The following is a 15,683-nucleotide window of genomic DNA, read 5'->3' as shown; positions in this document are numbered from 1 at the left end:
TTGAGGGACGCACAAAATAGGCCCATGTGTCACGAGATGTTTCTAAGTACTTGCTTAGGAGCATTTCCCGGACGTACTTACGGAGTATGTTTCTCGAAACCCGGGTTTCTTTAGTGTCACTGAAATCTGATTTCGGAAAATTCGGTTGGTAGATTAATAGAGATATCCGTTGCACCCAGATACAAGCCATTCGGGTAGAGAAAGATAGTCGTCTTCCAGTGCAATTAATGTAAGATAAATTGAGATTCCAATACAGATGGCGGACTTAAGGGAAGTGAAATGGAAAACCAAACCCGAGCTGTCCGTCCGCATCCCAGCCAAACATTTCGAGCGGACGATCATATCCGAGGAGAGCCAATTCAAGTCAATCAAATGAATGTGGCTTGCGCCAGGCGAAGGGGATGGAGGAGGGGATGGGGAAGGGGAAGAAGACCAATCGCAGTGGCCTGCAGCACAATTTACATTGCAACGACCAATTTAGAGATTGTTGAACTCACGCAGAACCAGGCTGTGGCTGTCCGGTCGGAAAAACGTAATCTACGCCTTGAGATCTGAACATGTGGGCTTGTGGGCTTGTGTGCTATTAAATGACTATGCCTGAAGGCGGCCAATGGCTTATCATGCATTTTCTAATTTGGGACGCTCAGACAATTGCACAATTTGCCGAGGAATGCTTCTAAGCGTCACTTAAGAACAAATTATTTAATTCATGCCGTCACCAGATGGAACGAAAACGGAGCAGAGTAGGGTGATAGGTTTCACACCAGAAATGTGGAGTGCATGCGCTTTAAAGAAAGATATTTTCAGCAGAAGAAAGAGATACTTTCAAAAACGAAAAGTTCGCTAGTTTCAAAGTTTCGAATCGGTTACTGAAACCGATTAAATACCGTTCAACGAATCTGGTATATCCGCTTGCTCTACGAGTAACGGGTTAACCGATTCACTCAACGAGTAACGGGTATATTCATTGAACTTAAGTGGTCGTTGTACAGTGTGACCGTAGGTTCAGGCAGAATGACGCGCTAGGGATTACTCGCGACAGCGCCGAGTGCCCACAAACTCGCCGAGCAACGCGTCATTCGAAGAAAAAAGTCGATTGCTTTGGACGTGTGTAGAGACGTCCGGTCGTCGCGTAATTTGTTTTTGTAGTGGAACACAAAGAGAGCAGAAGTGGATTACCGATCGTTTAGCAGTGCTGCAGCTGTGCATAATAAGGTGATAAACACAGGCCAAAGGATTACGCGGCGCCTCACTTGTGCATCCTTGTGCATTGACGATGTATACATACTATGGGCGCGTCTCTTTTTGTTCCTTCGCGCGTGTGTTTGTGTGTGTGTATGTCTGACGTCGCTCTGCCTGTGCGTCTGTGTGTGTGTCTCGCCCCTCGGTCGAAGCGAGCAGAGCAGAGCAGCCCGCAACCCGCAGCCCTCTCGCCCACCTCTTAAAGTCAGTGTACAACTTGTTTATATTTAAGATTTGAGATTTGAGATCGACCCGCGACCGAGACTGGCAAGGCAAGGCAAAGCAAGGAAGCACGCAGAATGCTGCTGAATTATTGAAACAAGTGTCGTCGAATTGTGATTTCTCGTCGGGTGAATTTTCGCACGCACACCAAGCCAGCGTTGCTCGCAAACACACGCACACTAGCGAAACGAGATTTTGCAAGTCGCGTACGCGCTGGTAGTGGTGCCCTCTCGTAGTGTTGTAGTTGTAACCGTGTCTGTGTGGGTGCCTGTGTTGGTGCTTGTGCAACTTAAAAATTCAATTGTTTATTGCTGGGCAAAACTGGTACCGTGTACCGTGTACAGTATACCGCGTACCGTGTCCGCGTGCCGCTCACCTGGAAAACAACATTTAAAACGAGCGCAAGGCACATCGCGAGCAAGTGAGCAACAATAAGGTGTCGCGGCGGCGCCTTCCCATTTCCACGGTGATAATAATCATCGGCATAGGGCTGCGACGCGAAAGCCACAAGTGAAAGTGGAATGCTCTGCCTATTCGCGTTAGTTGGCATAGTCTTCAATACCCAGCAAATTGCATCGCTCCACTCTCCACTCTCCACTCTCCACTCTCCGCTCTCCACTCTCTGGTCTCTGCACCGACTGGATATGAAGACACTGTGAGTACTCCTACTCTGGAATCAATGAAATGAAATGGAATGAAGTGGTGTGCCTGGTCGTTGATAAGGCCGCTATCGCCACTACGTTCATATCCGGATGCGAGCCCGCCCTTGTTGATTGTTTTCAGTTTCTTGCGCATCGGGGATTGCCGTGGTATCTCGGCGAAATGCGGGTAAAAGAATGCTCGGGCAGAGGGAAGAAGGGGAACGGGAGCGGGAGCGGGAACACGGAAACCTGACCTTTCGTTTAAATGCCTGGGTTTATCTTTAGCCGCATTCAGCCTTTCGAACAGGCGTGTTTGATCTCTTCTACTTTTGGGACGGTTCATTGACTCGCACCCAGTTCAGCAATGAAGTGACCACAAGTGCACCAGTGCAGCCATCGATTTCGAGACTAAGCTGCGTCTAACATAGGGCCACCGAGGTCTCCAACGTGCTCGAGTCGTTGAACCCTCCGCAGAACAGTGGTAGTTCCACGCATGGTAGTTGGTGGCGAGTACCGAATACCGAAGTGTGGACAGGAAGACATACGGCAACAAAGAGCAGAGCACAAAGGGGAGCCCGATCTCCTGCCCCGCAAATCTCCTCTTAGCCAAGCTTAGCAAGGCTTGACTTCGATTCGGGGCTTTCCGAATCGCACAACCAAGATTGCTGGTCGCCCAGCTGGAAGACTTTGGAGAGTCTTTCTTCGGGAATAGCTCCAGTGAGCGGTGGATTGTAATTAAACTGTAATTACTCTTTCGAGTGGCGATAACTTTGACATAAGAGTTGCAACCGCCGCCTGTTGAGTGGCTACACGCTTGCCAAATAGTTAAGTAAGCAACTGGTGAGTTGAAACTTCCGAAACGGGAATTTTCAAAGCAAGAGGCAACGAGTTTGGATTGGTTTCCGATCACTAGATCCACTAATCATGCCAAAAGCGCGAAGTCAGGTTCGTCAGCGCAGGCCAAACTTAAAACTGAAAACTGAACAGTGAACACTGAACACTGAAAACTAGTTGTGGTCAGAGTCGCTATTTTTGTTTCTCAACTTGCTTTCGTGGCTGCTTTTGCTTTGTTTGCGTAGCAAACGGAAGCTACAAATTATAAATTATATATTGGCACACAAAGACGACTTGTCGAATTGTCTCGCCGATGGCACATTTTCCGGCATCCAGATTCCGATCGTAGGCTATGAGGCAAGATAGGTTGCACACATTTTCGCTTTCCGCGACAATATCAGTATTAATACTTTTGTATACAAATAAATATTTATTTTCAAAATGCTACCTTCTAACAATCCAACAAATACTTTCAATTGAAGTCTGATTTTTCACTACTTGCCTTCAGCTTTGCCTTCCTTTCCTTCTGAAAAAGGAGAGTGCAAAAAGAGCTGAATGTGTTATGTATATTTTCATTGAATGCTACTCTCTACTTGCACCTGCCGCGTCCCGGTGGAGGACGCTTGTCGTAGATGGGGCGACGCACTGCACCACGACCTTTCTGGCCATGCCGATAACGGCGCAGTAATCGGCGGCGTCGTTTATTCCTTCTCCTGCGAGCCACACGGGCCAAGATTCGCTGCGAATGGGGAGCAATAATGGGGAGTCAATGGAATGATGTGGATGTGCCTTACTTCTGGTTTGAATAACCTCCTCTTGGCATCGCTGAGTGCGTTCCAACGGACGAGGCCCACCTGGAGCAGGCGGCGCAGGTCAGTCCTGCGGAAGAAGTTCCGCTTCAGGAAGCGAAGGAAGTTGAGGTACGGCAGCGAGGCCACCAGATCCGGGTCGTCCACGACCAAGGCGGCACGGATCACTTTCGACTGGGAACGCGCCATATGGCGTGCAGCAGGACAATTTGGATGAGCTGAAGAAGCGGTCTTTTGATACAACCGCAAAGTAATAGCCAAACTAGAAAGCCAAGTTGAATTGTCATGATCAATGAAGGTTGCTTTGATTTCAACTTCCTCTCCAATGAGCCAGCCAACTGAGGCTGAAGAATTCTAGGACTCAGCTTCTGAGCGTGACTTTATGGTAGTCATACTCCTCTCCCAGTAACTTTCGCTGAACGGAGAACTTTCGTAATGGCTTTTGTGGGATGTCTTAGTTTGAATAACTTTCGATTTTTAATTGGTGAATATAATAAAGAAATAATATCTCGCTAGGAATTGATGTGGAATAGAGTGGAACCGTGTAATGGGCGGCGCCAGCCCTGCGTTTTCGCCCCCAAGCCATGCACTCGTTGTGTAACCCAACTTTCCCTCGGATGAAGATGAAAAACGATCATTAGGCTTTTCCTCGAGCACCGCGGCTGATTAGCTGTCCAGCTGTCCCCTCTGAAGTGCAACGGAAAATTGATGTTGTGTGAAAAGGGCCCTTATAATGTCCAACTTTCGGATGTCTGTGAGGGATTTTAATCAATTATTTAATGGCATCGATCTATCGGCTTGGTTCTGCAGGCGCTTTGATCGTGTATTGAGTATTTTGAGTATTTTAAAAGTTACTCAACTATGTAGATACTTGCGAGCGTGTGTGTTCGCCGACTGGCCCGTTTGATTGGGCTGACCTTGATAGCGGCGTTTGGCGTTCACACAATCCGACACGTTGCATATATGTATGTACATACGGCATATTGTATCTTAGGGAGTCTGCTTTGCGCAGCGGCAAAAGTATCTGCGCCTAACTGCGTTGTCTCGAAGTCTCGAACAGTTTGCGGTTTATTAACCGCACAGAAGCGGAATGTGAAACTCTAGATTCGCTGTTGCAACCGAGCGCGAGCGTCGTGGCGTTTGTTGCGAATGCTGGTGGCACTGCTGCCTCTGAGTTCCAAATGGGTTTTTTTTTGCTTTTTACTGTGACATACTAGTATGTATTTGCTTGGACGCTGATAAACCAAGTTGATGGTTCCAAACGAGTGCGTTGCTGAGCGTGGGGAAAGCCGAATCGATGAGTTGGAGATAGGGAAGCTCCCAGTAAGTGATTTTGCGTTGATCTAAGCTCTTTTCAAAGCAGCGAATGAAACGCAACAATTGGCGATACAGTCCGCCTCCAAGCAGAAATATGCTGAGAATGCGAACAACCACCTGAAAGATTCGCGACTTAACTGCAGGTGCAGCAACAAAAGGTTTACTGTGCAGTTAATTAACGTATCAGTACCCGTCGTTAGCTCTCAAAGGTCTAGCTCCATGGCAGCTCTCGGTTTAAGTGCAACGTGCACTTAGAGTTTGTCGAAAAAGTCAGAGAGCACATTGCTAAGCTGCCAAACCTCTGCAGCAGCACAGCTGTTCAAGAAACTTAATCCACTGGCATGCAGCTGCAGCTGCAACTGCAGCCGGAATCGGAGTCACTGAACGAAGCACATGGCTTAAAAAATGTTCGTGGAACAGCTTGGTCTTCGTTGCGAGCTTTCATCTTGTTCATCTCGTTCCGAGAACGAAACACGGCCAGAGAAGCGTGGATTCAAAGGTCCCAGTTGGAATGCTCGGGCCGAATAGCTGCTCCAAGCCAAGTTAGACCTCTGTTGGCCGACGTACGAAGGCCAAAAGCGAGCCAGAACCATTTCAGTATGGAGTAATAGAGTGTTGTTTCAGTGCTGATCACAAATCAGTTACTGATTACAAGAGTGTAACTCACCTGCGAGCAACACCATTAGGCAGACAATTAACGGCAGCACCAGTTAACGGACGAGCGATTGAGTCAGTGCAGATGATGGCTAACACACATAATTGGGGTCAGGTCACAAACTCATTAAATTTTCATTTCCCAATGAACGAGCGGGCGAGGATGCAGGGCGATGTGGCCGACCAAGATAAGACGACTAAGGCGACTAAGCCGAGGGGCAGAAGCAGCTAAAGTGGCAGCTCTCTTCCATTTGACACTGGGAAACAAAAGAATATTGTATTAGGCGTCGATATACATACCAAAAAATAAGGCTCGGCGTTTGTTCGTGACACCATGATTAAATGGGTCAAGGCGGCGTACAATTAAATACTTTAAAAGGCTATTCCCCATCTCCGCATCTTCGATTCTAATACTCTACCTATTGCATGTGTATGCGTGTGCGTATACATTTTAATTAAGTTGAAATAGAGCAATTTCTGGAATCGTTTTTGTTCGGGAAAAGGAAGACGTGCGCTCCCAAGAGACTATGATACTGTGTATTATGATAAAATTACATTACGTTTGGCTGAATGTGAAACACAGATTGGGATAAGGGGCATTAAATTGATCGAACATTACTAATTGACACCAATTTCTTTATCTTTCTAGAGGTTCGATGGGTGAAAAGCGACTGTAGCAGCTACTATAAAAAGGACGATCTGATATGAGTGCCACATATTCCGCGCCAATGAGCGGAGACGACAGGGCAATTAGATGAGAAAGACCCCGATGACCCAGAGCAAACCATTTCACTCAAAAACTCATAGTTGAGCGATGGAACCAACAAGCAATTCCGAGGTTGTGCCAGAAAGAAATGCTTACGTCGCCAATTAAGCACACTCAATAGCAATTAGAAGCCAAACTTGAAATCTGCCCGCAACACTATCCGACTATCCGCATTCAAATCAAAATGAACTCCGTTATATCTGCATTTAAGGGTAAAAAGAATAGCAATGCGACCTGCACTTCTCCCATGGGAGCGGCGAATGGCACTGCTCCGGTGGAGACGAAGCAAAATGCTGGCGGAGGACTCGTTGGCGTGGGCATCAGTATAGCCAGCGTGGGCAGCGGCGTGGCCAAGAAGAAGCCTGTGGGCCAAAACAGTGGCTACCCGCACCTGCGCCACATCCGCGAAATCGATGCAAACAACAAGCTCCTTTCCTCCGTCGTCGTTGTGGCAGAGGAAAGGCCAGTCAGCAAGCCCGGTTCGCCCTCGACAGTGGCGACAATGGCCACAATGGCCACAATGGCCAGCGGAGTCGATGTCGTGGATCACTGCCTGCCCACGACGGTGCGATTGTCCGTGACAGACGCGCTGTCCGACATGAACATGAACGGAAAAGCCGTCGATGCCGTGAGCCCGTGCACTCCGATTGGCGACAATGCCAACCTGGAGGTGGCAGAAACATGGGCGTGTCCACAGCCACCGCCAGCGCCACCAGCGACGGATGACGAGGACATTTCCGAGCACTCGACTGCCGCCTGCACCAGCACCAGTAGCTCCAGCGAACACAGCAACAGCACCGTGGTGCACAGTCCCACTGTGGCGGACAGCACCTGTGACTCCGTTTCCGTCTCCGCCTCGGCAAGCCATCCAAGTCCCAGCGGGAGTCAGCACAACACATCGTCCGCCACCTGTAGGATGAGCAGCCCGCACAGCCAGTCGTCGCTCTCCATAGCCTGCGAGCCGCACTCGGCCTCCACCACCACGCTCTCCTCGCTGGGATCGGACCTGGGCAACGGAAACGGCAGTACCGTGCCCGCGTTTTTAATGGCCGCCCCCGTCACGCTGCCCATCGGAGGCCAGATGCCGACGATAAAGTGCCTCCCGGGAGCCAGCTCAGCGGCCAGCACGCCCAAGCACTCGCGCTACTCCAAGCCACGACTCAGCCTGAGCCGCGTGTTTAACCACTCCATGCCCTCCGTGCACGGCCGACCAAATCTCAGTTTGGCGCCATCTGCAGCTCCGGGAAGTGCGAATCCGCCGAAACGTATTTCCACGCACCAAAGAAACTTAAGCTTGGACTTTAGGTGAGTTATGTTTCGTCACTCCCTTGCTGTTGTAGAGTTTTTAGAGGTTTGGGATGGATATTTATTACCCAGCATTAATAAGAGGTTCTTTGTTAAATTGCTAAAGCTGCGCACCACACGTCAGTCGGTTGCATGCAGGCAAAATCTTTTCCTATCGAACCAGTACTTTATCAGCTTTTTATTGAACTACAGCCCGTTTGTTAAATTCCCATGTGGGTAGCCCAGCTCTATTGCGATAGGAATAATTTCGTAGAACATTTCAAATGATTTCTCGCGCCCAATGCCAAAAGTTTGCTTTACTAAAACCCAGTTGAGCCATTGAAGTCCTATCTTCTGCTCTGCGGCCGCGCTGTGTGTATGTACACGAGTTGCCTGGCAGATGACGTGCCACACCCTGTCTTTGTTAAGTGCGTGCGCCGGCAAAGCGCTCCTGTGCGGCTACACACCCACCCGTAACCCGTACATGGATGCGGAGCTGACCCACCCCGAAGCTCCTTGGCCTAGGACGCTCTCGATCCCGTGCCGCCAATTTTGCGGTTCGGGCCTGTTCCCGCTGATGATCTATGTACTGTATAAATCGTCATATATCTAGCAACTCCTTTGATTTGAAGGAATTGAGACGTAAGCATGGGCAGATCCGCACCCAACGCGAAGGCAAGCCCCTGTGCGAGCGTTCAAGGCATCGAAAGCTCGGTAAATTAATGCATAAGCGTAAATAGTTGACACAACGAGACAACTTAAGTGGCTTGGAATGCTCGGAATGCGCCCATCGCCGAGTGTTGTGAAACAAATAACACGTATGAAAAATAAGAGAAACCGAGCGCGAATGTTGGTAGGACACCAGGCAGTTGATCCCATGGGCTGTCCCGTATTCAAATATCATTTCCGGGATGGCCGCACAATGGGAGTGCTCCGCTTTTCAGCAGCGGAAAAGCCCTTTCGGTTTTTATACGGAACGACCCGTAGGCAGTTTGCTGTTGCCTTGCGTCACGCAGCCAGGGATTGTTGAACCTGTGGCCAAGCGCACCTCCATTCCCGCCGAAGGTCGTGGTCTGTATCTTGCAGAGTTCCGTAAGGGCAAGGCGGGCCTTTCGGTAAGCAATGTACCGCGCGCTTATCGCACTGGCATTGCTTATCTGGTGTTCGCGTAATAGGGTACTCCTGTCCGCCTGCAGCGCGATAAGCCTGCTGGAAAATACCTGAACTACGTGAGGCAGTGAGCTAGTGACTTTCGGATCCACCCTCGTTCTGCACACTTTTGACTATCTGGAAGCTTTCGACGACGTCATCGTTGCTCCGTACTCTCCGTACTCCGAGTGGCCAGGAGCTTTGGCTCAAGCCCGCGAGCTTCAGCAGCGACCAGCTGTCAACAAAGGCTGCGAAAGTTACTCGATTAGTCAGTCGTCGTGGGTCGAGCAATCGCCAAGCTTTTGGCCGTCTAGTCTCTGGTTCTTGCCCTCCTCCCCACCCCCTATACATATATTCACTTCTCAGTGCTCTCGGTTTTGGGCTTCTTTATGTTTCACGCGCGTTGTTCTGGGCCCTACGCGTATTTTCCTGGCCGAGAGTGCAGCTAATTGAATTTAACAGATATCACTCGACCTCTGGCTGGGCTTTGTTGTCCAGACAAATCGCTCGCAGCGAAGTGTGATAACTCACTTATCATAACTGCGACTGAGTGAGTTTTCAATGAGTGCTTTTTGCATACTGTGTTACCGCAACAGATGCATTGATTTTTTCACAATTTAATCCGAATTCTCGCTCTTTCCTTGCAGATCCATGGGCATACTGCTTCCGCCCGTCTCGCAGGTGACCAACAATCACAGCAATCACACCCAGCACCACCGCAATCGCAGCCTCGACAGTGCCTTGCAACGCATTCCGGAGGTTAGTAGTGTACCACTGTCCACCGACCAAGATGATTCCCAGGCAAAGGCCCAAGACCCAGCCGTCAGCCTTCACCCCGTTTGCCTTGTTGGCCGCGGGTGCACACACGAACATTTGAAACCCACACCTGCATTTAGAGCTGTAAAACCTGGAAAGTTTCTAAGTGTCTAACTGAGCGTGTGGCTGTGTGCGACAAGCTGTTTATTTATATTTTTATCATTGCGTTGCTGTCATTGTTATTCAATTTGCACACACATACAGCAGTGCTAAATATTTGTGTGTGTTTTCAGTTATCGAATCCAGTCAATAACAGCATGCCGCTTTAAACTATAACAAAGGCAGGGACAGGGTTTCGATGTTCTCCGGCAAAGGCTATCCATAAACTGGTCTAAAAGACTCTTATCTGTCTCCCGTTTAGGTCGAAGTGTCATCACCTAATGCTGAAAGCGAAAACACGTTCTGCTCACCGTCCATTCTCGGTGCGACTATGTGCTCAAAAATTGCCACGACAGCGGCAAGTGTAACGTCAGCCCTCTCCCCACCAGGCACGCCCACGCCGGCTCTGATGTCGACGGCGTGCACGCCCACGATTGGAGCCACAAAGGGCAACGTGCAACATCCTGTGCCGCAGCATGAGCAATCGATTTCCTTGGCAGCCGCTTGCAGGTCCAGTGCCGTCGGTAAGATTCACAATTCTTCCCGTTCATGCAGTTCCCTAACGCCATACGGTTCGATTACAGTGGAGTCCTGTCCAACGTTACGAATGCGGCCAAAATCCAGCGAGTCGGTTGCGGCCAGTGGCCCAGAGATGATCGGCGTCATTGTCGGCAGCACAGGCAACGGCAGTAGCAGCAGTAACAATAGCTGCAGTAGCGCTGGTAGCACCAAGAAGCGAGAGGATCTTACCAGTCTTGGATCGGATGATTCTGGTGAGTGCGAGAAAACTTTTGTCTAATCAGTCGTGCCTTTTGATTTCCTGTTTTCTGTATGATCATGTAAAAATCACTCATTCCTACACTAATCCTTCCTGCAGGCATCATCTGTGGCTCAGAGTCGGACCAAATATCTCTGAATCGCATATGCCACTCACATGAGTCGCTGGATTCGGGTGAGATGGACGCGGATGCCGATGCCGAAGAGGAGTGCGTTGATCTAATGGAAACAACATCCATCGACGAGGAGTACAACATTATGCAACCGGACCATCTCTGCATCTATCCCCCACATGCCGCTTCCACCGAATTGGACTGCCGCACCCTGCGTCCGTCCCGGAAGCAAAAGCGACAGCAGCAGCAGGTCCTGGAGCGGAGCAACGTACCGTCCCAAAACGAGATCGATAACGAAGACACAGTGGATGCTGGCGTCGATGCCCGAACTCGCTATCGCGTCATGAACATGTCGCAGGCAGCTATCAATGTTGAACTCGGAACAGCTCCCAATGAAATCGATCCGGATGCCAACCACAGAGAATCTCACCAAGACCACATCGCCGATGCACATTCCCTGTCCACGCCAAGTGTAACGTCAACGGCGTCAGCCACGCCATCGGCGACTCCAACACCGATTGCCACTCCGACACCAACGGAGAGCACCAAGAACGACCAAGTGCTGTTTAAGAACTTCTTTGGCGCCACCAAGAACGCCATATTCCGCACAGCCCAGAGCATTATTGAGAACCATGAGAAGAAAAACGCCGCTAAGCAGAAAGAGCAGCCCGATCACTCTGCGACGGTCAGCGTAGTAAGTGTGCCAAATGGAGGAAGCAGTGTGCCACAAGACGTGGTGAAGTCACCTACAGACATTTCCAAAAAGAAGGAATTCTTTAGTTTGCTCACGTCTAGTTCTAGCAAAAAGGCAGCGGCTGCAGCTGCAGCAAACTCGGCTGTTAGCACGCCTCCTGTCACGCCTACGGAAACGCTAGCTGCAAATTCAAATGCAAAGCTTCAACTGCCTTTCGATCCATCTGCCGATTTAAAAGTAAAGGAACGTACTCTCAACTTGCGCCTACCTGGAGATAGTGAAGGCAGTGAAGGAACATTGACAAAGTGTTCATCAATCAACTCGATACACAAACTTAAGCTTCCTGTTCCTGGCGTCGTCAAGTATTTCATCAGTGAAAAAGCACCCGTGTCAGATGTGCTCCAGAAGCCAGAGAAAGGCCAAAGCGGTCTTTTGCGTTTCTTTGAGTCGCCAGTGTTCAACATACACTTTGCTGTGCATTACCTCTTTTACTCGAAGGAACCGGGAGTTCTCAGCTTTATCGGCAACAAGATCTTCAGTTTTCCCGACCAGGAGGTTGATCTGTACATACCACAATTGGTTGTTATGTACATTCAGATGGATGAGCTAGCTGAGGTGCTAGATCCATATCTTACCATTCGGTGTCGCAAGTCTGTTGACTTCTCGCTGAAGTGTCTCTGGCTCTTGGAGGCCTACAACTATCAAGTGGACTCGCTGGGGAACTCGCACAGCAGTTCTCGGAAATCTAAGCTGGCGCTCATGAAGGAGATATTCTCGAAAAGGGAGCATAAGCAGGCTCAGAACGACCTCAAGTCCGCCGGCACTGGAGCTGTTGGAGAGCCGAGGTCGGTGGTCGCCCTTGCCAAGAAGACACACCACCGTTCGCAATCTGATGCCACTGTGCTCCTAGCCGACTTCCGCTCGCCCCACACACTAAGTATATCGCACCGTATGTACCAGCAGCCACCCTATACCACACAAACACTTCCCACTACTCCCGCCAAACTGTGCCTCGGTGACTTAACTTCCGGACACGCCTTTGATAACGGGTGCACCTGCTTCGAGACGGTTCGAGGCCAAGTGAATGGTCTGCTTGGGCAGAGGACGCTGTGCAGCTGTGGAGCTCCAAAGACGTCACCGCAGAAGGAGTTTATGAAGGCTTTGATGAACGTTGGTAAAAATCTCACCTCATGGCCTTCCAAAGCGGAGAAGACTTCGGCGCTGCGGATGTCCCTCAACTTGATTAACAAAAACCTGCCCGCTAGAGTCTGGCTACCTCTGTACTCGGACATTCCACACCATGTCGTTCGTATTACTGAGGAGAAGACCGCAGTACTGAACTCGAAGGATAAAACCCCCTATATCATATACGTAGAAGTTGTTGAGATTCCTGACATATATACTTCTCCCCTGATTCCAAAAATGATGCCTTCACTGCGGCACACCAAGAGCGAAGAGCACCTCGATGGCTCCTGCCTGAACTCCCACCAACATCTGAGCTGCAGTCGCACTTCCAGCTGCAGTAGTAGTCAGCAGGGTACAAGCTGCCGCCGGAAAAAAGGACCAGAAGCTGATGGCGGATGCGGGGATGCTGGCCCACACAACAGCTGCAGCAATGTTCATTCGTTGGGTGGACTTCAGTTCCAGGAAGATGACGTGTGGTCGCAAGAGGAGGACGAAATAACAGCGCAGTACCTTAACATGCGGAAGGTGAGCGAGCGGGACGCCATTTCACAAATATCTCTAGATTCCTGCGATTCACGAGACCAAGGTAACAGAACATCCAATTCAATGGTAAACGTGTCTAAGCAATGCACTTAACTTTTTTAACAGGGCCACCAATCGTTTTCAATATTGGCGACGTGCGCTTGCGTCACTGCAGCAATTTGAGCTGCGAAAACACCAAGTCCTTCAGTAACGACCCGGAAGATCCTTCGGCGGCAGCTTTAAAGGTGAGTGGGTTCAATTCTTAAATGGAATTTTATGTGTAATCATTGCTTCCTATAGGAACCTTGGCACGAAAAGGAAAAGCTCATCCGCGAGTCCTCGCCATACGGCCATCTATCAAACTGGCGGTTGCTTTCCGCCATCGTAAAGTGCGGCGATGATTTACGCCAAGAACTAATGGCTACCCAACTGTTACAGGTATACACCAATTTGATTATCCAAGAGAAAATTTTATCTCACAACGTAAAATATATTTCGCAGATGTTCAAAATTATTTGGCAAGAAGAGCAAGTGGATTTGTGGGTGCGCCCGTACAAAATAGTCTGCCTGTCGAATGATAGTGGTCTTATTGAGCCGATCCTTAACACTGTTTCCCTGCACCAAATTAAGAAGAACTCCAACAAATCATTGAAAGAGTATTTCATCGATGAATACGGCTCGCCAAACGGAGAAAGTTTTCGGCGCGCACAGAAAAATTTCGTCCAAAGCTGTGCGGCCTACTGTCTAATTTCATATTTGCTGCAAGTCAAGGACAGGTACGCTAAATAGTTCTGTTGTTAACTTGTTTTTCTTACCGACTTTTATCCAATTACTCTAGGCATAATGGCAACATTCTCTTCCATTCGGATGGGCATATTATACACATTGACTTTGGATTTATTTTAAGTATATCACCTAAAAACTTAGGTAGGTATTCGGCAGATCATGCTCATAGCTCATAACTTAATTTCAATTTAATTTGCCCGTTTGCAGGATTCGAACAGTCGCCCTTTAAGCTAACGCCAGAATTTGTTGAGGTGATGGGTGGCACGAGCTCGGAGCACTGGCGTGAATTTAATAAGCTCTTGTTAGTTGGAATGATGTCTGCTCGAAAGCATATGGATCGTATTATAAACTTTGTGGAAATTATGCGCAGCAGTAAGTTCGAGAGAAAAAAACGTAAAAAATAAGATTTCCCTAATAATAACATTATTTAACAGATGCCCATTTGCCGTGCTTCAAGAATGGGTGCTCTGGAACCGTACAGAATCTCCGAAAACGCTTTCATATGAATTTAACCGAACAAGAGATGGAGCGAAAGGTTGAACAGCTTGTACAGGACTCGTTGAAAAGTCTGTCAACCAAATTGTACGACGGTTATCAATACTATACGAATGGCATATTGTGAGAACGGTTTTTTATGAAGATCTAAATGGATAATCATAATAGCGGATAGAAATTGCCAAGCTGGTAACCAACATAATGGACTGACTCTTTTGTAAAGGAATTATTGTATATTATATAATATGTTATTATCACCGAAAAAAAACAAAAAGAATGAAATTGTACCAAACCTTAATCTGTTATTGTAGTTTAAATCGTTCGTTGTATGCGTTTTCATTGTTGAATTAGCGTAAGGTGTATGTTGTCTAGCTTTTAAGAGAAGAAAGTGTAAATGCTGAATGTAATTTTAGTTTGCCTGTGAGAGATCGCGAGACACTCGCTATTCCATTTTGAAATTCATAATTTACCTGTACATATATGCACATTTCTACTAACCAGCCTTACGTTTCGATAACTTGTTTATCTATTCATCCCTTTCTAAACTTAAACTTATGTAATTCATAACTATATCTGTAAAAGCGTCTAATTCCAATATATAGTCATAAGTATAAGGGTATATGCTTAATACTGCTGCAGCATAGAATTTTAATACAGCAATATAATCTTTAAGAAGATCTATTAAATACAAAATTTAGATATCTTTAACAAGTATATAGATAAATAATTGAAATGTTTGAGTCGCTGTCAGCTGTGTTTGTATTTGCATATTTAACTAAGTAAAAGAAAATTTTTAAATCCCAATTATTTTCTAACTTAATATACTTCTAAGCTATTGCGAAAGAGATACAAAATAAATCCATTGGAAAGGGTACTAAAACCAATAGCTAGGCACTGAAAGTGCACAATTTCAAGCCTATAAAAGTGAGCAGCACTATTCAAAGTACATACTTGTATGTATATTTAAGTAAACTTTCATGCAAAAATTAGCTACAAGTATTTAAGAGTGTAAATTAATATTTCTACAAATTATCAAATAATGTCACTAAAATAAATGAGCGTATTAATATACAAGAAAATACTTAATGGTGTTTTGTTGGGTTTCCGGTAAATACTTTCAGAAAGATGTTGCTAACCGAAGAATACCGACATCCCTCTATTTGTGAGCCCTCTTTAAAATGAATGACAATGGGAAGACATTATTAACATGGATAAATATATATATATTTATTTGGCATATGGGGCATATTTGTAGTTGCTAAGTTTATATGAATCGTT

General features: G+C 47.6%; 2 protein-coding genes across 8 annotated transcripts; one reads left to right on the top strand and one right to left on the bottom strand.

The window, feature by feature from the left end:
- The first annotated feature begins 1,085 nt into the window (after positions 1-1,085).
- Positions 1,086-15,473, top strand: LOC122615790 (phosphatidylinositol 4-kinase beta). 3 transcript variants are annotated; one of them, XM_043790898.1, is made up of 12 exons: positions 1,086-1,215; positions 6,369-7,790; positions 9,566-9,677; positions 10,096-10,357; positions 10,418-10,606; positions 10,711-13,188; positions 13,251-13,369; positions 13,425-13,562; positions 13,626-13,900; positions 13,963-14,051; positions 14,118-14,282; positions 14,345-15,473. In XM_043790898.1, exons 2-12 carry the CDS (start codon positions 6,670-6,672, stop codon positions 14,530-14,532), a joined length of 5,136 nt encoding a protein of 1,711 aa, XP_043646833.1. In that variant the 5' UTR covers positions 1,086-1,215; positions 6,369-6,669; the 3' UTR covers positions 14,533-15,473. The 3 variants fall into 3 exon arrangements, with proteins under 3 accessions (XP_043646833.1, XP_043646832.1, XP_043646835.1); XM_043790897.1 differs by having other exon boundaries at positions 1,092-2,119; XM_043790900.1 differs by lacking the exons at positions 1,086-1,215; positions 6,369-7,790 and adding an exon at positions 9,220-9,468 and having other exon boundaries at positions 14,345-15,471.
- Positions 3,347-4,081, bottom strand: LOC122615791. 5 transcript variants are annotated; one of them, XM_043790901.1, is made up of 3 exons: positions 3,734-4,070; positions 3,533-3,678; positions 3,347-3,465 (listed from the first exon to the last, which is right to left on the bottom strand). In XM_043790901.1, exons 1-3 carry the CDS (start codon positions 3,935-3,937, stop codon positions 3,444-3,446), a joined length of 372 nt encoding a protein of 123 aa, XP_043646836.1. In that variant the 5' UTR covers positions 3,938-4,070; the 3' UTR covers positions 3,347-3,443. The 5 variants fall into 5 exon arrangements, with proteins under 5 accessions (XP_043646836.1, XP_043646837.1, XP_043646838.1 ...); XM_043790902.1 differs by having other exon boundaries at positions 3,539-3,678; XM_043790903.1 differs by having other exon boundaries at positions 3,347-3,462; positions 3,539-3,678.
- Positions 15,474-15,683: the final 210 nt, after the last annotated feature.

The sequence above is a fragment of the Drosophila teissieri genome, chromosome 3L, assembly GCF_016746235.2.
Source record: "Drosophila teissieri strain GT53w chromosome 3L, Prin_Dtei_1.1, whole genome shotgun sequence".
NCBI classification, from domain to species: Eukaryota; Metazoa; Arthropoda; class Insecta; order Diptera; family Drosophilidae; genus Drosophila; species Drosophila teissieri.
The sequence above is the reverse complement of the archived record's forward strand: the minus strand, read 5'-3'. Positions and strand labels throughout refer to the sequence as shown.